The following is a 21066-nucleotide window of genomic DNA, read 5'->3' as shown; positions in this document are numbered from 1 at the left end:
CATACTACATTTATGTGGTCCTTATCCAAGGGACGCGGTGGCTCAGTGGCTAAGACGCTGAGCTTGTGGATCAGAAAAGTCGGCAGTTCGAATCCCTAGCGCTGCGTAACGGAGTGAGCTCCCATTACTTGTCCCAGCTCCTGCCAACTTAGCAGTTCGAAAGCATGTAAAAATGCAAGTAGAGAGAAATAGGGACCACCTTTGCTGGGAAGATAACAGCGTTCCATGCGCCTTCGGTGTTTAGTCATGTCGGCCACATGACCACGGAGACGTCTTTGGACAGCGCTGACTCTTCGGCTTAGAAACGGAGATGTGCACCACCCCCTAGAGTCGGAAATGACTGACACATATGTGCGAGGACAACCTTTACCTTATCCAAACTAAAGCCTGCTTTGTACAAGAAACACTTTAACTGTGTTTGCACAACATATTCAAGCAGGTTAAACATGTAGCTGATGTATTGGCTCAAAAAGTTAACCTTGGATGGTTTATGAGTGCAGTTGGGGTCATTGCTCATTTGGTAACTTTACACTTCAGTGAATTGCATAAAACTCAGAAAAACGGGTTCAGCAATAAAGTAACTAAGCTTCATGTAGTGTGGATGTATTTAGAGAACTAGAATCCATAACGGGTTCAATGACACATGAACCTGAAATAGCTTACTTCATTCCAATTTTCTAGGATTGTCTATCAATAAAATTAGCTATGAGTTATTTATACAATGCATTAAACAAGAAACAGGTGGTCAATATTCGCTTCTATTTCTGCTAGAAAAATAAAACATTTGATGTTTTAAACTCACCACACGTCTGTTGTAGGGAAAAGGGAATATTAGGTATGTTTGCCATCTTGAGTTATTTATAAAAATTATACAGCAGGGATTTTAAAAAAATCTAAACTAACTAAATAAATAACCTGAGAACTGGAGAAAATCATGTCCCCCGTTGATCCTAATAATTTCTAGGACATTCCATTGCAGAAGCAAATACAAACTATGATGGAGACTTTTCATGGTGCTGACAGGCTCATGTTTTAACCTACGATTCCCTGAATCCAATTATCTAGCTTTTCTCCAGACACTGGATGTGTTCACTCAACACACTGAATGCTAATCTCAGATTAACCAGCATTGCTTCATTCATACAAAGCATTATGCTGAAAAAATACAGTATAAAAATGATTTTTTTAAAAACTTGATGCCATCCCATATATTGCATTAATATGGTAGTCTGGTTCTCACAATTTGCCAACATAATGGTTGGATTCATGTGACTGCACAAATCACCCAACCTGTCAATCATTAATCTAGTATTTCTCCAAAGGTGGGTAACAATTAATATGGATGGATCATTCATATCTCAAAGGGAAAGTGTTCATATTCTGCAAATGCAGAAAGGAGATGGAATTCTGGAAAATGGCATCTTAGGGGAGAATGAAAATGGATTTTGGGGAGAGGGATGTCAAGTTAAATGACTGTCATGGAAAAAAAAATGTAGTCACTATCCCAAAGGTGTTTTTTTCAAGAGGCAACAGGACTTTCTGGTTTTTCGTTGTGCTTCTCATCCAAGAAGCTTCTTCAGGTTCTTGGGGGAATGCTCCAATGGCCAGAGCTGAAGAAGCTTCTTGGATGAGAAGCAAAATGTCTTCAAAGAAAAATCAGAAAGTCCAGTTGGTTCTTGAAAGAAAAGGAAAAAAAGCAACCATGGGACATGGTTTGGGACAACCATGACTTGGATGACTGAGAATCTCCACACGTCCATAGTCAGTAGGAATTGAAAACAACTTGGTGGAACGTAATAAAAAATGATTCATGTATAGTTTAATAATTATATTAGACATTTCACAGAGGCAGTGACAGAGCAAGAAACTGGTACTCTCAAAATAAAACTTACTTCTCATACCCATTATACATTTTTGGTGCTATGTCCCAAAGAATTCTACATGGTGTAAGGATGAAGGTTTGGGCTAGATGAGAAAGTTAGACTCAAATCTAAACCCTGGCCACAGAAGATACTGGTTTGTTCATGAGGTTTCTATCTGGCCTTTATTGCTTTTACAAGTAACTCAAGGCAAATATATCCAACACCCCTTCCTCCTCCTCCTATTTTTCCCACAAGAACAATCCTGTGAGGTGGATTGGGCTGAGTGAAAGGGACTGTCCCAAAGCCACTCAGCTGGTTGATCTGGGCCAGTTATTTTCCTGGCCCAACCTACCCCACTAGCTAGGCCTCTTTGGGCTCTGGAATGAAAGGCACAATATAAACAAAATCACATGCTTGTACGGAACTATATTAAACCGAATGGGGTTTATTCTGGAGTACACACATAAAAGAGATACAGAAAATGAAAAAAAAAAAAAGTTTTCCAGCGAGTACAAGAACATTTATTTATTTAATTACACATATAAGGCCACCCAACTCTGTGTCTACTCTGGGCAGCACACAATGCAATTTAAGTTAGGTATACATTACATACTTGAACTGCTGCTGGAGATTCTAGCTGAAATGCTCAGTAATCAGGCTGTGCTTTGGGAGCATAGTCAATCATAGATGTGCCTGGGGCTTCATCTTGATCCCATGGTCCATCTCCCCTTTCCAACATCAGACGACTTGCCTCTGCTTCCAATTTCCTGTTAAAGGAAAGGAGAGGAAAGAGAAGGAAAAAAAAAGAAACCGTGAAGCAATATTTTCTAATATTAGCCACGTGATTATATTTCAATAACACGGAAAATGGAACGTGTTTAATTTGACAAGCAGGGATGGAAGACTGTGATGACCCAGGGTGGGATACAAAACAAACACAGTCACAGAAAACAGGTGAAGACCCTTTTATTCCTTCGCTTTGCTTCCAAGCTCCAAATATCCTTGACGGAAGACAAAAAAACTCCCACCCAAACAGTTACAAGAAGAAGGGAAAAAGCAACACAAACCAGGCAAGACAAGGGCTGGAGGACCTCCACAGATAACACACACTGGGAAGGATGCCAAACTCAGAGAGGAATCATAAACTAGAGAGATTTCCACGCTTTGTTTCCAGGGTTCGCCCATACGCAGGCCTGTACCCTTCAGTTGTCACAGCTGCAGCCTATGAAGAGGATCAAGGCCCTCTCCTCCCGAGTAGACCATGTCTTTCCCTTATCCTCTCCTCCCTGCGTGCTCTAGGATGGATAGTCTCAGCCGGCCTCTGCCCTTCCACAACCTCCAGAGCCACACTTCCAATCCCTGTCGGTTGTTCCTCCTCTCCCTCAGAATCACCAGGGGCATGACAGAAAACTATAAACTACTAGATAACTGGGCTCCTTTTACTAAGCCTATTGCCCCAACCTGGTTGACCTCCAATCAAATGGACATCCACTCCCAGAATTCCACAGGAAGCATAGCCATTGCTGAAAAACCTAAGACTGAATTGTAGCCTTAAGATTTCCTCAGGAAAGGATATACTCTATCCTGTTGCTGGCTTTCAGACAGCTTCCTCTCCAGTCTGAATAGAGATGGGGTTGCTTTAATGAGTTGGTTACTCAGCCTATCTTTTCAGAAAGCATCCATATTATTTTTTTCTGAAAGACAATGTCAGACATGCATCTAAGGAAGTGAAGGTTAGATAAAATATTCTCCCTTGGGGTAAGGGATTAAATTGGATTATCTCTTTGTATTTCCACAATTTGAACATGATTTGAACCCTGGGACTCAGGAGGAGAACTTTTCTGTGTGACATTCACTCTCAGGAATACCGTTCCTCTCAGGTCAGATTGGCCCGGACGTTGTTGGACACACACTCTGTCTCTCTCTCTCTCTCTTTGCGCACCTATGTGTAACTCTACTGAATTTCAAAGAAACAACAATAAATAAGCAAGGGGAAAAAAAGAAGTGGCAAAAAGCAATGTTAGGTGAAAAGCAAGATAAAAGTGCAAAAAGAAAAGAGAAAGACAAAGAGGGCCTGAAGACATGGCTTGGTCATCTGGCCTGGGGATCCAGTAACATGCAAAATGGCTGTAGTGCTAGGAAAAGTGAGTGTGCTCTCCCCCATATTTTGTTATTTAGTCATTTTTATTTTCTTTTAATGTTTTTTAATTTTGTGTGCGTGCCATTTTTAGCTATTGTTGCATTGCTTTCACTTTGTACACTGCTTAGAGTCACTTAGGTGAGATGGGCAGCAGCTGCATACATTTTACCAAATAAGGAAGGCTTTTCAATTCTTATCACAGCAATCTTATCACAGCCACCTCAAAAGAACGTATAAAACAGGAAAGAAAAAAACAGGTAGCCCACAACTTACAAGCACTCGTTTAGTGGCTGTTTTAAGTTACAACGATACTTTTTTAAAAAAGACTTATGATTGGTTTTTTTCCCACACTTATGACCGTTACAACATCCCCATGGCCAAGGGGTCAAAACTCAGAATCTTGACAACTGGCATGTATTTATGATGGTTGCAGAATCCCAGAGTCGTGTGGTCCGCACTTGCAACCTTCTGACAAGCAGAGTCAATGGGGAATCCAGAGTCACTTAACAACCGTGTTACTCACATAACAACTATGGCAAGAAAGATCAGAAAATTGGGCAAAAAAATCACTTAACAAGTGTCTCGCTGAGCCATAGAAATTTTGGGTTCAATTGTGGTCACAAATTGAGGACTACCTGTACTGCAGGATGATGATATCCATATTCTTTGCATAGAAAGAAAGGAAGGAAGGGGAGAAAAGAAATATCTGGGTCATAGAGAAAGCAAAATATGATATGATACATGACATCTTTTGTTCCCTTTGTCATGTAACATTCAATCCTCCCCATATGTATAGCTTGAGCTTCCAGAGGGAAGGTGGGATGGAAATGCATTAAACAAATTAAGAAGGGGTGGGATTCAAATTTTTTAACATCCGGTTCTGTGGGTGTGGCTTAGTTGGTGGGCGTGGCTTGGTGGTCATGTTATTGGCTGGGTGTGGCCAACTCAACATCACTCACATTGAGGCACGCATCTCCTCTCCTGGCCTCTCATGACTGTGGGGATGCTGCAACAGTCGTAAGTGTGAAGAATGGTCATAAATCACTTTTTTCAGTGCCATTGTAACTTTGAATAGTCACTCCACACAAACAAAGTACCAGCAAAGGAGCGGAAAAAAACTCCAGAGACGTTCCTGAGACAGGAAGTCTCGTCCTGCCAAGAATGTAATAAGGGTTAATGGAGAGGCAGTTTCTGTAAGCAACACCAGAATGTTTCCTTCCTGTTTTCCTTACAGGATTAGGCCAGTAATTTCTTCTAACAACCAGTTCTCCAAACTGCTTAGAATGTTAACAACCGGCTCTAGTGAATAGGTGCGAACCTGTAGAATCCCACCCCTGAAGTTAAGTGGTAACTACATAAACAAACAGCGTTCAGGCTAACCTTTTTGTTGTTGCATGCCAAAAGTGTGCGCACACGCATGCCTGCATCCATAATGCAATGTGTGCATGAACCCCTCCCCGTGCTCCCCCTGCCCCTGCGCATGCATCTCCTGCGTGCACCCCACCCCCCACGCATGCATGGCAGATACTCGAAAATCAGATGGCTGGCGGGAGGCGAGCACACATGCGCAGTGGAACTGAGCTGGGGCGTCGGCTCACGTGCCGGCAGAGATGGCTCTGCACGCCACTTCCGGCATGTGCGCCACAGATTCACCATCATGGGCTCAGCTCCTAGCTCACCCCTGAAATAATTGTTCAGCATTTCTGTTAAGAAACAAAAAACTACAGGTACGTTTCTAGTTTCTCCTACCTTAACTTCTTTTTCTCGAATTCAACGTACAACCTAGCCATTTCCTTTTCATATTCCTTTTCAGGGGGGTCTTGGATGTAGCGAGCAATCCACCGACTTATAGGATGCTGGAAGGAAAACCAAAGCAGGATCATTTGAAATAATTGTGATTGTCACTATTGTATTTTGCTTGCAGAAGGAAGCTACAGGCATCGACGGGTTGGACTGAGGTCCAAAAACTTTGAAAAACAAAAAGTCTGCCGTCTGCCTTCCCATTAATGATACTGCTTTTTGGAACCACCCCAATGTCAGCTTCCAAAATTTCCTCTGACATTTCTCATAGGTCATATGTCATCATGCAGAGGTGTTGCTAGGTTCTGGGTTTAAATCAGGGGTGTCAAACTCCATTTCATTGAGGGCCGCATCAGGGTTGTGTTTGACCTCAGGAGGTCAGGGTGGGCATGAGCTCAACATCACTCATGTTGGGGGCGCCTGTGCTGGCCCAAGTGTTCTGCCAGCGAAAACGGGCTCCCGAATTCTGTTTTTGGCTGCGACGGCCTCCTGAAACCCTGCCAGCGAAAATGGAGCTTGAGGGGGCCGCCCACAGTCCTCGCAAGCTCCGTTTTCGGCTGTGATGACTTCCTGCGATCTTCTGCCCTCCCGAGCTCTGTTTTCATTGGCAGAGGCACCGCGGGCCAATCCCTCACTGTTTCCAGGATGGCCCCGTGGGCCAGATTTAAACATCCTGTGGAACAGATCTAGTCCCCGGGGCTTGAGTTTGACACCCCTGGTTTAAATGAAAATAGATTCTCTAGAAATTCCTGCAGTTGTGAATACAATTCTTAACAATATCATGCGTACACATAATTAAATATTGTTTTTCTTCCTAATCAAGACTCTAAATTACAGAATAAAAAAGTGAAGCCAATTACAAATGCATTCCAATTTGCCTAATCTACCTTTCAAGAGCTTTATTCTCCTAAGGCTGACTTATAAAAATTCACATTTTTTTCCCCAAATTTTGTACTTACTTTATAATACTCCCAATGTTCTGGAACATAACCTTCTGGGATCTCAGCCAATTCAGCTTGACCTAGGCAGAGACAAGGTCATTATGTTACAGTACAACAGACATGTATAAAAATATACTGATGGAACAACACGAAGTCAACAAATGGTGCCAGTCACAATTTATTGTCTTCCTAACGGGAGGATAAACCTTATGCTTGTAATACTGCTGAAGGCACATTTATTCACCAAATTCAATGGTGAATAAATAACTTCCACAGCTATTTAAAAATAAAACAAAAAATATAACATTAATTGTACTTTTACGCAACAAAGATTATGCAATACTTTCTTTTGATGTTTTGATTCACATTTTTTATCATTCCAATCATCATCTCGTGTTACCATTTTAATCCATATTTTTTTAAAAAAAAAATCCAAAGAGGGGGACAATTAAAAGAATTTCTAATAAATTAAAAAGCACGATTGCAATAAAACATAAAGCCATTTAACAAGATTAAAACCACAGACTCCTTTAAAGCTAGGATGTAGCACCAATTTAATACATTTGTGGATGATCAGATATGACTGAATGTGGGGCTGGAAACAGAAGAATGACAAGATTATCCAAAGGAAACAGGAATTTCATAATCAGGATATATCACAATGGGACATAGTTAAGAAAGCAACTTTAGGCTATAGCATAAAAAAGAAGCAAACTAATAAAAAGAGCACATGCATGCAGAAAGCTAGGAGCTTTATATCTTATTAAGTCAAATCTCCTTATAATAAAGAGAGCTGTGAAGATGCAACATGATGTAGTCCATTATTAATTTCATAAGCCAAAAAAAAAAAGCAGAAAACCATCAAGAAACTTCTTCTGAGTGGCTTTTTAAAAAATTTCTGTAGCCCAGCCGTCATCAAGCTGGTAATTAATTAGACTGAAATTTCTAAAATTCCAAGGGAACTGATTTGAAGTCTAAATATCTGGGGAGCTCATAATGAAGAATGATGGTTCTGCTTTTTCTAAAAGGCAGCTGGACCTTCTTGGTTTTTCCCCCGCTTTGGAAATATTTCACTATAAATCCTTACATTCTCCACCAGTCAATTAGAACTGAAGAAGCTTCTTGGATGAAAGGCTAAACGTTTTCAAAGGGGAAAAACAACAACAAGAAAGTCCAGTTGCCTTTTGGAAAAAGCACCTTTGTAACAACCAGTATGTGGATGATTGAGTATTTCTATAGACATTTAGCTGACGGTTCTTGTCTTGTCCAGGGAAAACAGAATTCAATATCACTGAAACAGCAGTCATTCAGAAATGATACAATTATCTGCAATATTCAGCAGTCCAAACCAGAAGAAAAGAGTCTAAGGTGCAGAAGTACTTACCAATAAAGACATTAGCATAGGCTACAACAAGAAGCACTGGGATTCCAGTTAACAAAATGTACCAATTCTGTTAAAGAAATAGAGGGAGGGGGGACAGCAAAGTCAATACAAAGCAAGTCCACAAATTTTTCACCCTTTTTTTTATGTACCTACAAGCTGAATTAGTGTACTTTTCTTTCACCCTGACATATATGCAGAAAATTCCCAGAATTTTCAGGATCACTGAAAGATTAAATGCAATAAATGTTAGAAGCGCTTAGAAAGTATGGTCCAGTGCAGGAATCCAAATTAATTTCATTCGTTTTATTTATGGCCCCATAGCAAGAGAGGAATCTAAATTAAAGCATCTCTGATAAATGTCTGCTCTTTAATATCTCCAGTAAGGAGAGTTTATCACTTCTCAGAATTATTGTATCACTATCAAACTATTCTACGTAAGAGGCTTTCATAACATGCAGTTGAAATCTGCTTTTTAAGTTTGCATGATTTGGGGTGTCCTGTAGTGTAGAGGGGGAAAAGAACTTACATTTGTGCGATATCATTTCAGGCATTTAAAGAAAGCTAACACAACACCCTATAACATAACACTCTTTCTAAAGATGCGGAGACTCTAGAAAGTGCAGAGAGCAGCCACAAAGATGATCAGGGGACTGGAAACATACAATGAATGTGATTGAAGGAACTGGGTATTTCTAGTCTAAGAAGGAGAAGGACTAGGGGTGACATGACAGCGATCTTCCAATATTTGAGGAGCTGCCACAGAGAAGAGGGAGTCAACCTTTTCTCAAAGTACGTGAGGGCAAGACAAGAAATAACAGAGGGAATCTTGTCAAAGAGAAATCCAACCTAGAACTAAGGAGAAATTGCCTGACAATAAGAACAACTGATCTCTGGAACGGCTTGCCTGAAGTGGGTGCTCCATCCCTGGAAGTTTTTGAGACTGGACAGCTATTTGTTTGAAATGGTATAGGGTTTCCTGCTGGAGCAGAGGGCTTGGACTAGAAGACCTCCAAGGTTCCTCTTTTAAGTCTGTTCTATTGTTACTGTTACCTCAGCCCCCTTAGAAAAAACATTACCAATTCCTTCATCCTTTTTCCACAATATTTAATTTTTAACTCCCCTGTCAATCCACTCAGCATCTCAACCAGGTTTTCAAATCCTTCTTAAAGAATGGTGCCCAGTACTAGACAGTACTGAGAAAAGTGGAATAAAGTGGAGCTGTTCATTCCTGTGATTTGAAAACTATATTTCTTTTCACAAAGTCTAAAATTGCTTTTTTTCCTCCTTCCACTCTAATATTTTTCCAGACCTTATTCCTAAACTTACCAGTAATCTCAAAAACCGGCTGTCATAAAACCGTGTTGTTTTGATGTAAAACATCTTTTTTCCATCGCTGGCATGGCGCAGTGAAACTGAAAAAATAAATTGGCATCTTAGTACAAATCAACAAATACTTCTGCAATCTTTTCAGAACACAAAAAGCTCTGAAATTGTTGTCTTATTTTTCAGGTTGCCTTTCACACACAGCTATCCTGCAAAAGGAAAAATAAAGAAGAACCTATCCTACTCTGTTCCACACAAATCAGCCTGGTGACACAATAATGTATTTCACAAAGAAAGGTCTTCGGTTTCAATGATCATATTAGGGTTAATAGATCTGGAATGCCAACAGACAACCCCTAAGTACCAGTAATAGCAAAGTTGTAAAGCTTACACCGTACACAGGTAGTCCTCAACTTATGACCAAACTGAACCCCAAACTTTTGTCAACGAGTGAAGACTTTTGTTAAGTGAATTTTGCCCCATTTTATGCCACAGTTGTTAAGTGAAGCACTGCAGTTAAGTTAGTAACATGCTTGTTAAGTGAATCTGGCTTTCCCGTTGATTTTGCTTGTCATAAGATCACAAAAAGTAATCACATGACCACGGGACACTGCATCCGTCATAAATATGAGTCAGTTGCTAAGCATCTGATTTTTTGATCACACGACTGTGTGGATACTGCAAGTCGTAAGTGTGAAAAACGGTCATAAGTCACTTTTTTCAGTGCTCTTGTAACTTTAAACAGTCACTAAGTGGACCACCTGTATTTTTGCTGGCATCTAGACCTGCCTTTCTTTAGCCACCTTGAATGTAAGTTTACTTTACTCAGAATAGGCATTTTTTTAAAAAAGAATTTTAAAATGCCTTTTTTTTAAACAGTGCCAGGAACCTCAGTTCCTTATCAGCTTAAAACACAGCTTGGAAAGGAAATGCATTTTGCCAGAGCCCTTTTGAGGAGGAGCTCAGCCCAACCTATCTCACAAGGCTGTTGTGAGGAATAAGTAGGCGCTCCTGAAGAAAAAGCGGTGGAAATCTAACAAAATAAAATCAATGTCGGACTAGAAAAAAACAACATTGGTTCATGCTCTCACTTTCATTTCTGAGATTATGGTTAGTCCCTGTTTTCAATCCTATTGTACCCCAGGCAGAATCTCAACAGTTGAAGCTCCTTGCAGGAATCATAGAATAACAGATTTGGAAGGGACATTAGAGGTCATCTAGTCCAACCCCCTGCTCGAGCAGGAGAGACTATTCCAAATATTAGCCGCTACTTAGGATCGAAGTCAGCCTCCCGATTATGAAGCGAGAGCTCAGGACACCCGCCCGCCACCTTCGGGGCATCTCGACATCCTTCCCAGCTCTGTCCGCTCCCAAGGTCAATTGGCCTGGGACTCTCCGAGCATCTCCTGTCGCCCAAGCCCGTCCCTACCGATCACTCCGGAGCGGCTGGCACTCGGACCTAGCAGGGCAGTCCGCCCGAGACATGCAGACAAGATTAGCGGCTGCCGGACGCAGGTCCGGGCCGCCGTCCGCAGGAGAAGACTCATGGCCGCCATCGCTGGTTCGGGCAAAGCCGCGAACCTCCCAGTCGTACTTTGCGACGACGCTCAAGGCTGAAGCCGCGCCGCCGCCATCTTTGTCCTGGGCGGCGAGAAAGTACCACCGACAAAAGAACCGCTAGAGGGGCTTCGTCGAATTTCCCAGGAAAGGAATTGTGGGAAGACGGCAGAGGCGTCATGGCGCTGACGGTGGTTTGCCGACGGTTATCCACGGTGCTTCGGGTGACCGGCGCGTGTCGAGGCGGTGCGGTGGCTTCGGCGTCCAGGTGGGGTCCTGTCGAGTGGAAAAAAGAGCCCGGGCTGCAAATCGGCTTTGAGGCCTTGCAGGCGAAAGGGTTGTCCTTGCGAATGAAGAAGAGGGGAGCAAGGAAATGCATTTGGGGGAAGATGCGTATAATAGGACTGAAGCCTTCTCTGGAAAACAGAATAGAATAGAGCTGGAAGGGACCTTGGAGGTCTTCTAGTCCAGCCCCCTGATCAAGCAGGAGATCCTATACCACTTCAGATAGGTGGCTTTCCAGTCTCTTCTTAAAAACCTCCAATGATGAAGCACCCACAACTTCTGAAGGCAAAGCTGTTCCCCTGGTTAATTGGCCTCCCTGTTAGAAAGTTTCTCCTTAATTCCAGGTTGCTTCTCTCCTTGATTAGTTTCCATCCATTGTTATTTGTCCTGCTTTTTGGTGCTTTGGAAAATAAATTGACCTCCTCTTCTTTGTGGCAGCCCCTCAAATACTGGAATAGTGCTGTCATGTCATCCCTAATTCTTTTCCCTGGACTAGCCAAACCCAAATCCTGCAGCCGTTCTTTATAGGTTTTAATCTCTAGGTCAAGGGTCTTCAAACTTGGCAAGTGTAAGACTTGTGGACTTCAACTCCCAAAACTCCAGAGCTAACATGACTGGAGGAGGAATTCTGGGAGTTGAAGTCCACAAGTCTTAAAGCTGTCAAGTTTGAAGACCCCTGCTCTAGGTTTTTGATCAGTTCATAGGTCTGCAAATTTGACAGCTTTAAGATTTGTGGACTTCAAGTCCCGAAATTCCTCTTCCAGTCATGCTAGCTCAGGAATTCTGAGAGTTGAAGTCCACAAGTCTTACACTTGCCAAGTTTAAAGATCCAGTTGATCTTTGAACTTTTTCCAGACTCTCAACATCTTTTTGTATAGTATGGGAACCAAAACTGGATGCAAGTATTCCAGGTGTGTTCTTACTAGGGTTTTATAAAACGGGAACTAATACTTCCCGTGATCTTGATTCTATGCCTCTCTTTATACAACCCAGGATTGTATTAGCCTTTTGGGCTGCTGCCGCTGCACACCGCTGGCTCGTATCCAAGTGATCGTCCACTAGACTTCAAGGTCTTGATAATGTATAACTCGTGAAAGTATGAGCTTGCTAGGGAAAAGAAAAAATTGGTAATGCCAGGGTCTGGTTCCTCTACTTAAAAACGTTCAGGTTCCCTCCATTAAATAAGTAAGGATAGGTAGTCCTCAACTTGCAGCCTTTCATTTAGTGGCCATTCAAACTTACAATGGTATTGAATTATTTATTTAGCGTATGTCATGTGTTGTTAGCCAGGGTTCACCGAGGTGGCTGGCTGCCTCTGTGAAAGGAATTTTTTCGGGCGATGTTATCTTTACCTGTAGGACACCTGAATGCCGGTAGGCAGTCAGGAGAGGCTCCTTTCTTGCCCCTCCAGGGTCTTTTATTCGCTCATGAGAATTGAGCCACTGAGCTGCCGACCTCAGCAGACCAAATTTAATTTCTGAATATGCTTAAAATGTTGTTAATTCTGACTTTTTGTTGTTGTTCAGAGGAATCATTGGTGATTGGCCAGAAAAGTCTACAGAAGTGAAGATTTGTCCCCGTTCTGTGTTGCTACATACATCAGTGTCTCGAAATGGGTTGGAGGAATTTTTTGATAACCCCAAAAACTGGGGAAAGGAGGTTAAATCAGGTAAAATACCTTTGTAAATAAGAGAAGGCAGTATTATAAGACATTCAGCAATAGTGCATGTTGAATCTTAATTTGTAAAAATTGCTGTTCATAGAATCCATTTTTTTCAAAAGTGGATATTCCAGCCATTAGTCTGAATGTCAGACCTATGCTTTTAAACAACAATCAAGCAATGGATTACAACAATTTTATTGTGTGTTTTGGATTAACCTATGCATGAGTAAAAATATCCTAAATAATTTAATTGCCTTTTTCCTGATTTTAATGTGTTTTCCATTTTTTAAAGTTCTCCTGCATGTAAAAAGCATGTTACAAATGAGTTTTGATGATTTGTTTTGAGTGGCTCTGGTTAAATCTGCAATTAGCAGTGATCAATGAGTAGCTCCATCTACCAGAAAACAAGGTTTCCTTTTAAAATAATCAATGATCCCAAGTCATAAATATATATTGCTTGGCTGCCAATGCCAAAGTGGATTCTGAGAAAAGTTTTTGTGCATCATCCTAAAATCCATAATAGGGAAAAAGTGTGCTGCTTTGCAAGAAAAATCCAGGGAAGTTGATAATAGGCTGACTTTTAAATATAGATAATATAGAATAGTTAAGTAAAACAACAGAAAAGCAGCAAATTGAAAAGAACCCCCTACTTAGCAGAAGAAGAGGCATAAAATATAAATAGTATTGGACTCTAGGTTTCAGAATAATCAGCTTTTAAAATAAAACCTTTTGAGTAGTTACAAAATGCTAGCTATTTCCACTTAATCAGCGCAGAGTAAAAAATTAGTATAGTCTTAAGATCAGGAGACTTTAAGGAAGATGTTCTTGCTTTACTTTGCTTTGTGGCTTCCACAGGAGATTCCTGGACTGTTGAACAACTTCGAGGCAAAAGCAGCAGCGATTTGCATAAGCTTTGGTGAGTGTTTCTTTGTATGATTTAAGAGGCCTGTTTTTTGTTGTGACAAGCTATTTGGAGAAATGCTTACCCATTTCAAAAATATGTATGAGATTTCATTTGTATCCACAAGAGCCTCTTGCTCTTGTCATATCTCCAGGTATTCAAAAAACTAAACTTTTAGAGCTTAGATTCTATGAGGGAAATGTCAATGGAGAAACTGTGTGATATAGTACTACAGGGCCACGTAAATCCAGTTCAAGCCTTAGCTGCAAAAGTGACCAGATGACTGAGTCGAACGCTGCCTCTCTCTCTCTCAGCCCAACCAATATCATCGCATCGCTAAGGGAAAAATGTGAAGGAGGAACTAAGTATGTTGGCTTGATCTCGTGAAGTCATAGCACAGTTTAAACATAATATGCCAATAAAGGTTATTAGTTTGGCTGACATTTAAGTCATAAATGATAAGGGAAGGGCATGAGGTCTAGGAGAAGGTTTCAGAGTGGGTAATACAGGTAGTCCTTGACTTACAATCTTTCATGTAATGACCGAAGTTACAATGGCACTGCAAAAAAGTGACTTAGGACACTTTTTCACACTTGCAGCATCCATGTGACCAGAATTTGGACGCTTGGCAAATGGCTCACGTTTATAATTGCAGTGTCCTGGAGCCACATGATCACTTTTTGTGGCCTTCTGACAAGCAGACTCCCCCATTGAGCCAGATTCACCTAATAACTGTGCCACTAAACTTAACAACTACAGTGATTCAATTAACAACAGTGGCAAGAAAGGTGGTAAAATGGGGTGAAACTCGCTTAACAATTGTTTCACTTAGCAACAGAAAAGATGGGCTCAGTTGTGGTGGTAAATTGAGGACTACCTGCAGATTATTTTTTAAAAGGTGAAAAACATGGGAAATTAAGCATCAGTTGCAGAGTGTTGTAAGTTGAAGAGGGACAAGAGTGAAGAAATGTAAGTGCAAAAATATCGAAGGAGTAAAATGTGCCTAAAGGAAGAGAGTTTAGAAAGGCAAGAGTCCAGAGGACAAGAATGTAAGGAAATTATAAATCAAGGGTCTTCAAACTAGGGCAAGTTTAAGACTTGTGGATTTCAATTCCCAGAATTCCTGAGCTAACATGACTGGAGGAGGAATTCTGGGAGTTGAAGTCCGCAAGTCTTAAAGCTGTCAAGTTTGAACACCCCTGTTATAAATGGTGGAGATATAGAAAAAAGGAGATAATGAAAATAGAATGGAAGGACCATAAGTGGTGGGTTGGAAGGAAGGAGGCAGCTAGAAGAAGCAGCTAAAGCAAGCAGAGGACTGGTAGATCTGAAAGTTAGACTAGTAGGGAAATTCTACCAGGTATGGCTTCTCCTGTCATTGCGTCTTTGAGCAACTCAGAGGGAAAGCGATGTCTTAAACGGTGCATCTAATATAAGTAATTTTCTGATGTGTTCAATGTGATTACGTTGATATTACAATTAGTATTGTTGTGTGGCAGTACCATTTTATTTGCGTGTAATTAAAATATGTGATCACAGTAACTTCTAGTTTGGTTCTGCAACCCAACAAGACAGACACAAACTCCAGAGAGTAATTAGGACTGCAGAAAAAACAATTACTACCAACCTGCCTTTCACTGAGGACCTGTATACTGCACAAGTCAAAAAGAGGACTGTGAAAATATTTACAGACCCCTCACATCCCAGACATAAACTGTTTCAACTCCTACCCTCAAAAACGATGCTATAGAGCACTGCACACCAGAACAACTAGACACAAGGACAGTCACTCTACTAAATAAATAATTCCCTGAACACTGTCCAACTATTTACAAAGTCTGCACCACTATTACTATTAATCTCATCACTCCTTATTGCCCATCCCCTCCCACTTATGACTGTATGACTGTAATTTTGTCACTTGTATCCTTACGATTTATATGAACTGTTTCCTGGTATGATTTGATTGCTTATTATATCTTATGACTATTATTAAGTGTTGTACCTTATAATCCTAGACTCTTGATGAATGTATCTTTTCTTTTATGTACACTGAAAGCATTTGCACAAAGAAAAATTCCTCGTGTGTCGAATCACACTTGGCCAATAAAGAATTGTATTCTATCAGTTGTAGCTCAGTAAAAAAAAAAGCACTAAAATGAAACTGAGCTATTCAGCTATTTTCAAATTTTCGGATCTTGTGTCCATTGGATAACTCAATTTTTTAAAAAAATGGGTTCCACAATGACAGAAACAACAAAACATTTTTCCAAGAAGGATATTTGTGTGTTTCAAGTATCCAAAGTATAGAGTTGCATTTAATTCTTGTAAGTTTTAACAACTTAATATATCTCCCATTCTAAATCTATTTCTCATTTTTTATTGAGAATCATTATCTTGTCTAACAATGTCATGTAACTTGCTAATAGATTCTCTTTCTCAGGTATGTCCTGCTAAAAGAGCGAAATATGCTTTTAACTTTAGAGCAAGAAGCAAAACGGCAGACACAAAAAATGCCAAGCCCAGAAAGACTGGAAAAGGTAAATTATAATCAAGAATGTCAGTGGCAAGTTCGTGTTCTTTGTTAAAGATAGATAATCAATGCACAAGACAGTTTATGTGATTTAGTTGTGTAAGGAAGCTGCCAAATGTTCTTAATTCCAAGAAGTCCTTCTGACCTGTTAATTTGTCCTCGTGGTTTGTCATGTGTGCTGATTCTATGGAACTTGGCAGCCAATGGAGAAGATATTTCTGATTCTCTAAAGAACCTGCAAGTCATAGAGAGACTATATTAATTCCTGAGCTGCTCCTTGATGAAAACCTCCGACCTAGGCAGAGAGCTAAATTCAGAATACAGAATACCAGATTAGAAGGGAACTTAGAAGTCTTCTAATGCGACCTCCTTTCCAAACAGGAGACCTTGTACCATTCCAGATAAATGGCTGTCCAATCTGTTAAAAACATCCCATGGTAGAGCGCCCACAACTTCTGAAGACAAGCCATTCCATTGATTGATAGTTCTCGCTGTCAGGAAATTTCTCCTTATCTCTAGATTGGATCTCACTTTGACAGGTTTCCATCTATTACTTCTTGTCCTACCCTCAGGTATTTTGGAGAAGAGGTTGAGCACCTCTTGTCTCTGACAGCCCCTCAAATTTTGGAAGACTTCTTTCATGTCATTCCTGGTCCTTCTCTTCATTAGAATAGACATATCCAGATTCTGCAGTTTAGTTAAACTAGAGTAGTAAACAAATCCAGTTGTGCAATTCAAGTCATTATGGTAGAGAGGAAGGTTGCCTGAGACCCTGTCCAAAATGCTGTCTTTATGACTTCCTGTTACTTTTCTGATAATTCTGATTCCTTTAATGTGAAGGTTATATTGGGAACATAAATGAGAAGATTTCAGGATAGAAAAATAAGCTTTCAGTAGGTTTAGGGGGATGGGTATATAGTCAGTGAATAGATCTGCAAATAAGAGTGATCAATTATAAAAACAAAAAACAAAATCTTTACTGAGAAGTCCGTAGAGATTCTTGGTCATCAATCCAGGTCATGGTTGTTCCAAAGTTGCTTTTTCCAGATACAGCTGGTTACTGGACTTTCTGGTTTTTCTTTGAAGACATTTCTCTTGTTACCCAAGCAGCTTCTACAGCTCTTGAAAAAGCACCTTTGGGTTTACTGAGAAGTGTTTCTTTACATTCCTTATCCCTATCTTATTTCAGTGGGCATTACTTACTGTACATAGGAATTCAAGAAAGGTATTCTTTCATTTGTAAAGAGTAATTCTGGATGGTTTCATACCTTATATTAAGGCAAAGCCATGGCTTACTGCAGTGTGTGAATCTAACCTGTAACTAGTAGACATTGTCACAAGACTAAATAACCCTAGTGCCTCTTGAATGATATTGACGGTATGTATGAGCTCCACCTGTTGAACACCCCACTTCTGTTTTATATCCCTTAGGTTATAAAATCCATGGAAAGAATGGACCAGGTCATTCAGGAACGGGAAGACGCTTTGCGACTTTTGCAGACTGGCCAAGAGAAGGAATGGCCGGGTGAATGGAGATACGATTTCCTTGGGCGTATTATTTGGTAAACTGGCTCATTAGATCTGTGCTGTATTTAGGAAATATTGAATAAATGCTTAAGTTTAATGTAATAATAATTTCCAGGTTCAATGAAAGAGGTCACCAAGTAGGAAAATGTTTATCTGGTTGTGGTAAGCACTAAACAGCTAGGGACTCGTTCGTGGAAAACAATTTTTCCATGATTGGGGGTGGGGTTAGGGTTTCATTCGCTATCTAGGTCAGTGGTCACCAACCAGTGAGCCGGGGACCACTGGTGGTCTACGAGAAAATTGTGGTGGTCTACAGAGAAATGTCACCCCCAAAGCAATTAATCCAAGAGGCTTCACCGGCACAACAAATCTCACAAAGACTCATTTCTGGTGGAGTTTGGGAGAGAGAAAGACTTCTGCTGCTTTTCTTGCATGAAGCCAAAAGTCTTTCCCCCACCCCACCCCACCCCTGAGAACGGAGCTGGAGACAGTATCCTGTGGTCTCAAATAAAGAATGATCGATCGGTAGGAATATGGAATTGGGAATTTTCCTGCAGGTTTTTTGGGGGGGGAATTTTCCCAGGATCTCTGCTGCTCTCTGCAGAGATCCTGGGAAAACGTCAGCAAGCCACCATCAGTCAAAAGTGGTCCGCGGGATTTAAAATGATGAGTTTGGTAGTCCTTGAGGTTCAAAAGGTTGGCGACCCCTGATCTAGATCCCAGTCATACACGTGTGAAGTTTCACTCACTTGCACAGACAGGGTCCTAATGGGCCACGGGCTGGTACTGGTACTGGTACTGGCTGGGACCACTGTTCAAGAGTTTCTTTTTTATATATAACAAGTTGTCAATCCATTATCAGTCTTCATAGGGATATTTTGAGGAACAAATGTGGTAATCATCATGTACTTTCAGAACATTTTTTTTTTTGTACTTCTGATTATAAGCCAATGAATTCAAGCAGTTTCAAATAAAACCAGCGTAGTATGGCAACCAGGGAATTCTGGGAGTCGAAGTACAAACATCTTAAAAAGTTAAGAGAAACGCTAGCAGATGACTTTGGGTTGACAGAAAGGGAGGACTTAGAAATGGAAAACAATCTTTATATAAGTACATCTCTGCGCAAATGCCTTCCAACATGGACGGTCACTTTTGTCCTAAATACTTTTCCCATTTCTATTGTTGGTAGGTATACTTTCAGAGAATGGCCAATTCCCTGGCACTTGAACGCAAGGCACAAGAGGAAACGATTCTATTACCTGTCCAATGTCAAGCCTTTTATAAGGTAATAGTAACATGCTTAAAAATATAAATGTTTTTATTATCTTTATGTTGGAGAGAAATGGCTTTTCCACTCCACGCTAACTTCTGGTGGTTGGTTTCCTCCCACAGACTTAGATATGAGAAATTGCTACGCACGCAATACAAGAAGGAGGCAGCGAAGCGAAGGAGAGAGAAGTATTTGCAGGAAAAAACGCTAGCCGCAGAGTCTCAAGAGTTAACACAGAGCTGAAAGTATTTGACTTTTGAGAAGGCTAGGGGAATAACAGGAGGGCTGCAGTAAGTGAAAAACATGGTGCAAATGCTCGACTTTGGTCATTACGAATGGACATTAAGGTGGGAAATATTGTGTAAATTCAGAAAGGAGCTCATTTTTTTAATTACCAGAATAAAATTTCTCCATACCTGTTGTTTTTTGTTTTTATTTATATCTGTGCCTCTGGTGTAAAAATCTTTTGACCTGTGTTTTATAAATGCCTCCTGCAACAGAAAGGACTAGGTATTGTCTGCAATTCTCTGACTAGAGTAGGGAGTATCCAACTATGACACCTTAAAATTAAGACTTGTGGACTTCAATTCACAGAATTCCCCAGTTAGCATGGCTTGGCTGGCTGGCTGAATTCTGGGAATTGAAGTCCACAGGTCTTAAAGTTGCCAAGATGGGACACCCTTGGACTAAACCCTTAAACAAAATAGAATTTGGAATATTCCTTTGAGGATCCCGAGAGTCATTCGTGTAATTGAAAAGGTAAGTGGCTTTCCGGAACAAGAGTTCAATTAAACTGCAAATAAAATGTGCCATATATATAAATAATCTTTATATGCAGTTTATTTAAACTTGTTCCAGAAAGCCACTTGCCTTTTTAATTACACAAAGGAAGATTCTTAGTAAAGGGAATATTCCAATTTCTATTTTGTTTGAGGGTCTAGTCCAAGGGTGTCCCATCATGGCAATTGTATATATCACATTTGCCTTTTAATGATATATATATAGGGAGGGGTATGTGTGTGTGTAAGAGTAAATGTTTTGATCCATTAAGTATACAGTAGTAGAGCATCCTTTATTCATTTTATTTTAGAATTTTTATTCAGCCTTTAATTTTATTACTAACTCAAGGCAGCAAACATAGGAGATACTCCTTCCACCTCCTATTTTCCCCACAACCATCCTGTGAGGTAACTTAAACTGAGAGAACAGGGCTGACAGTAAATATGTATATAAGGTCAAACTTCAATTTGCCCAGCGAAGATGCTTGTCCCCAGGATTGTACCATTAATAACTGCATTTGTAGTACCATATTATGCTAAGCCAGAACCAATTATGCTGTATTTTTTTATATTCACATGACCCAACTTGCTGTCTGAAAACCCCAATGCTTTGCAGTGAACATTGTAACAAATAATATAGACCTGAAACTAACATGCCAAATATTAACGCAGTTGTGCTTGAACAGTAAAATGGTGTAAATGACTTAAAGTTATAAATAAATGACACACATGTCCACACCCAAAATAAGCAAATAGATGAATTGCTGTACCTTGGTAAAAAGTTAACTAAACAAGGAAAAGTGGATGATGCCATTTTAGAGTAAGGTGACACAAAACGTGGTTTTATTCAAGAAATGAATGTTTGTTGGAAGCATACTAGAAGTGCGAGTTCTGTATATCACAGATAAGTTGAATGCAGTGGTATTGGATACTTAAATAAGTCTGATAACAGATGCATAAAGAGTGAATAGTGCTAAATTAATATAGACTGAACAAAAAAGTAACCAATAAGAAAGAGGCACACTGAGGCACACACTAAAAAAAGATAAATTACAAAACAAAAACATCAGCTGTGAGAAAGCACAAGGCTGAAAAGGCCTT

At 40.3% G+C, this 21066-nt stretch overlaps 2 protein-coding genes across 2 annotated transcripts; one reads left to right on the top strand and one right to left on the bottom strand.

Moving 5' to 3' along the window:
* Positions 1 to 2360: 2360 nt before the first annotated feature.
* NDUFB5 (NADH:ubiquinone oxidoreductase subunit B5) lies at positions 2361 to 11126 on the bottom strand. Its single transcript, XM_026705723.2, has 6 exons — positions 10880 to 11126; positions 9454 to 9539; positions 8128 to 8194; positions 6762 to 6823; positions 5752 to 5858; positions 2361 to 2629 (listed from the first exon to the last, which is right to left on the bottom strand). Exons 1-6 carry the CDS (start codon positions 11004 to 11006, stop codon positions 2509 to 2511), a joined length of 570 nt encoding a protein of 189 aa, XP_026561508.1. The 5' UTR covers positions 11007 to 11126; the 3' UTR covers positions 2361 to 2508.
* MRPL47 (mitochondrial ribosomal protein L47) lies at positions 11097 to 19606 on the top strand. The gene is made up of 7 exons (XM_026705722.2): positions 11097 to 11275; positions 12819 to 12961; positions 13811 to 13871; positions 16300 to 16396; positions 17821 to 17951; positions 19106 to 19201; positions 19309 to 19606. The coding sequence occupies exons 1-7, from the start codon at positions 11187 to 11189 to the stop codon at positions 19427 to 19429; spliced, it is 738 nt and encodes a 245-aa protein (XP_026561507.1). The 5' UTR covers positions 11097 to 11186; the 3' UTR covers positions 19430 to 19606.
* Positions 19607 to 21066: the final 1460 nt, after the last annotated feature.

This window comes from Pseudonaja textilis, chromosome 4 (assembly GCF_049901715.1).
Source record: "Pseudonaja textilis isolate UNSWEBS1 chromosome 4, rPseTex1.2, whole genome shotgun sequence".
NCBI classification, from domain to species: domain Eukaryota; kingdom Metazoa; phylum Chordata; class Lepidosauria; order Squamata; family Elapidae; genus Pseudonaja; species Pseudonaja textilis.
This window is presented reverse-complemented; position numbering and strand designations above follow the sequence as displayed.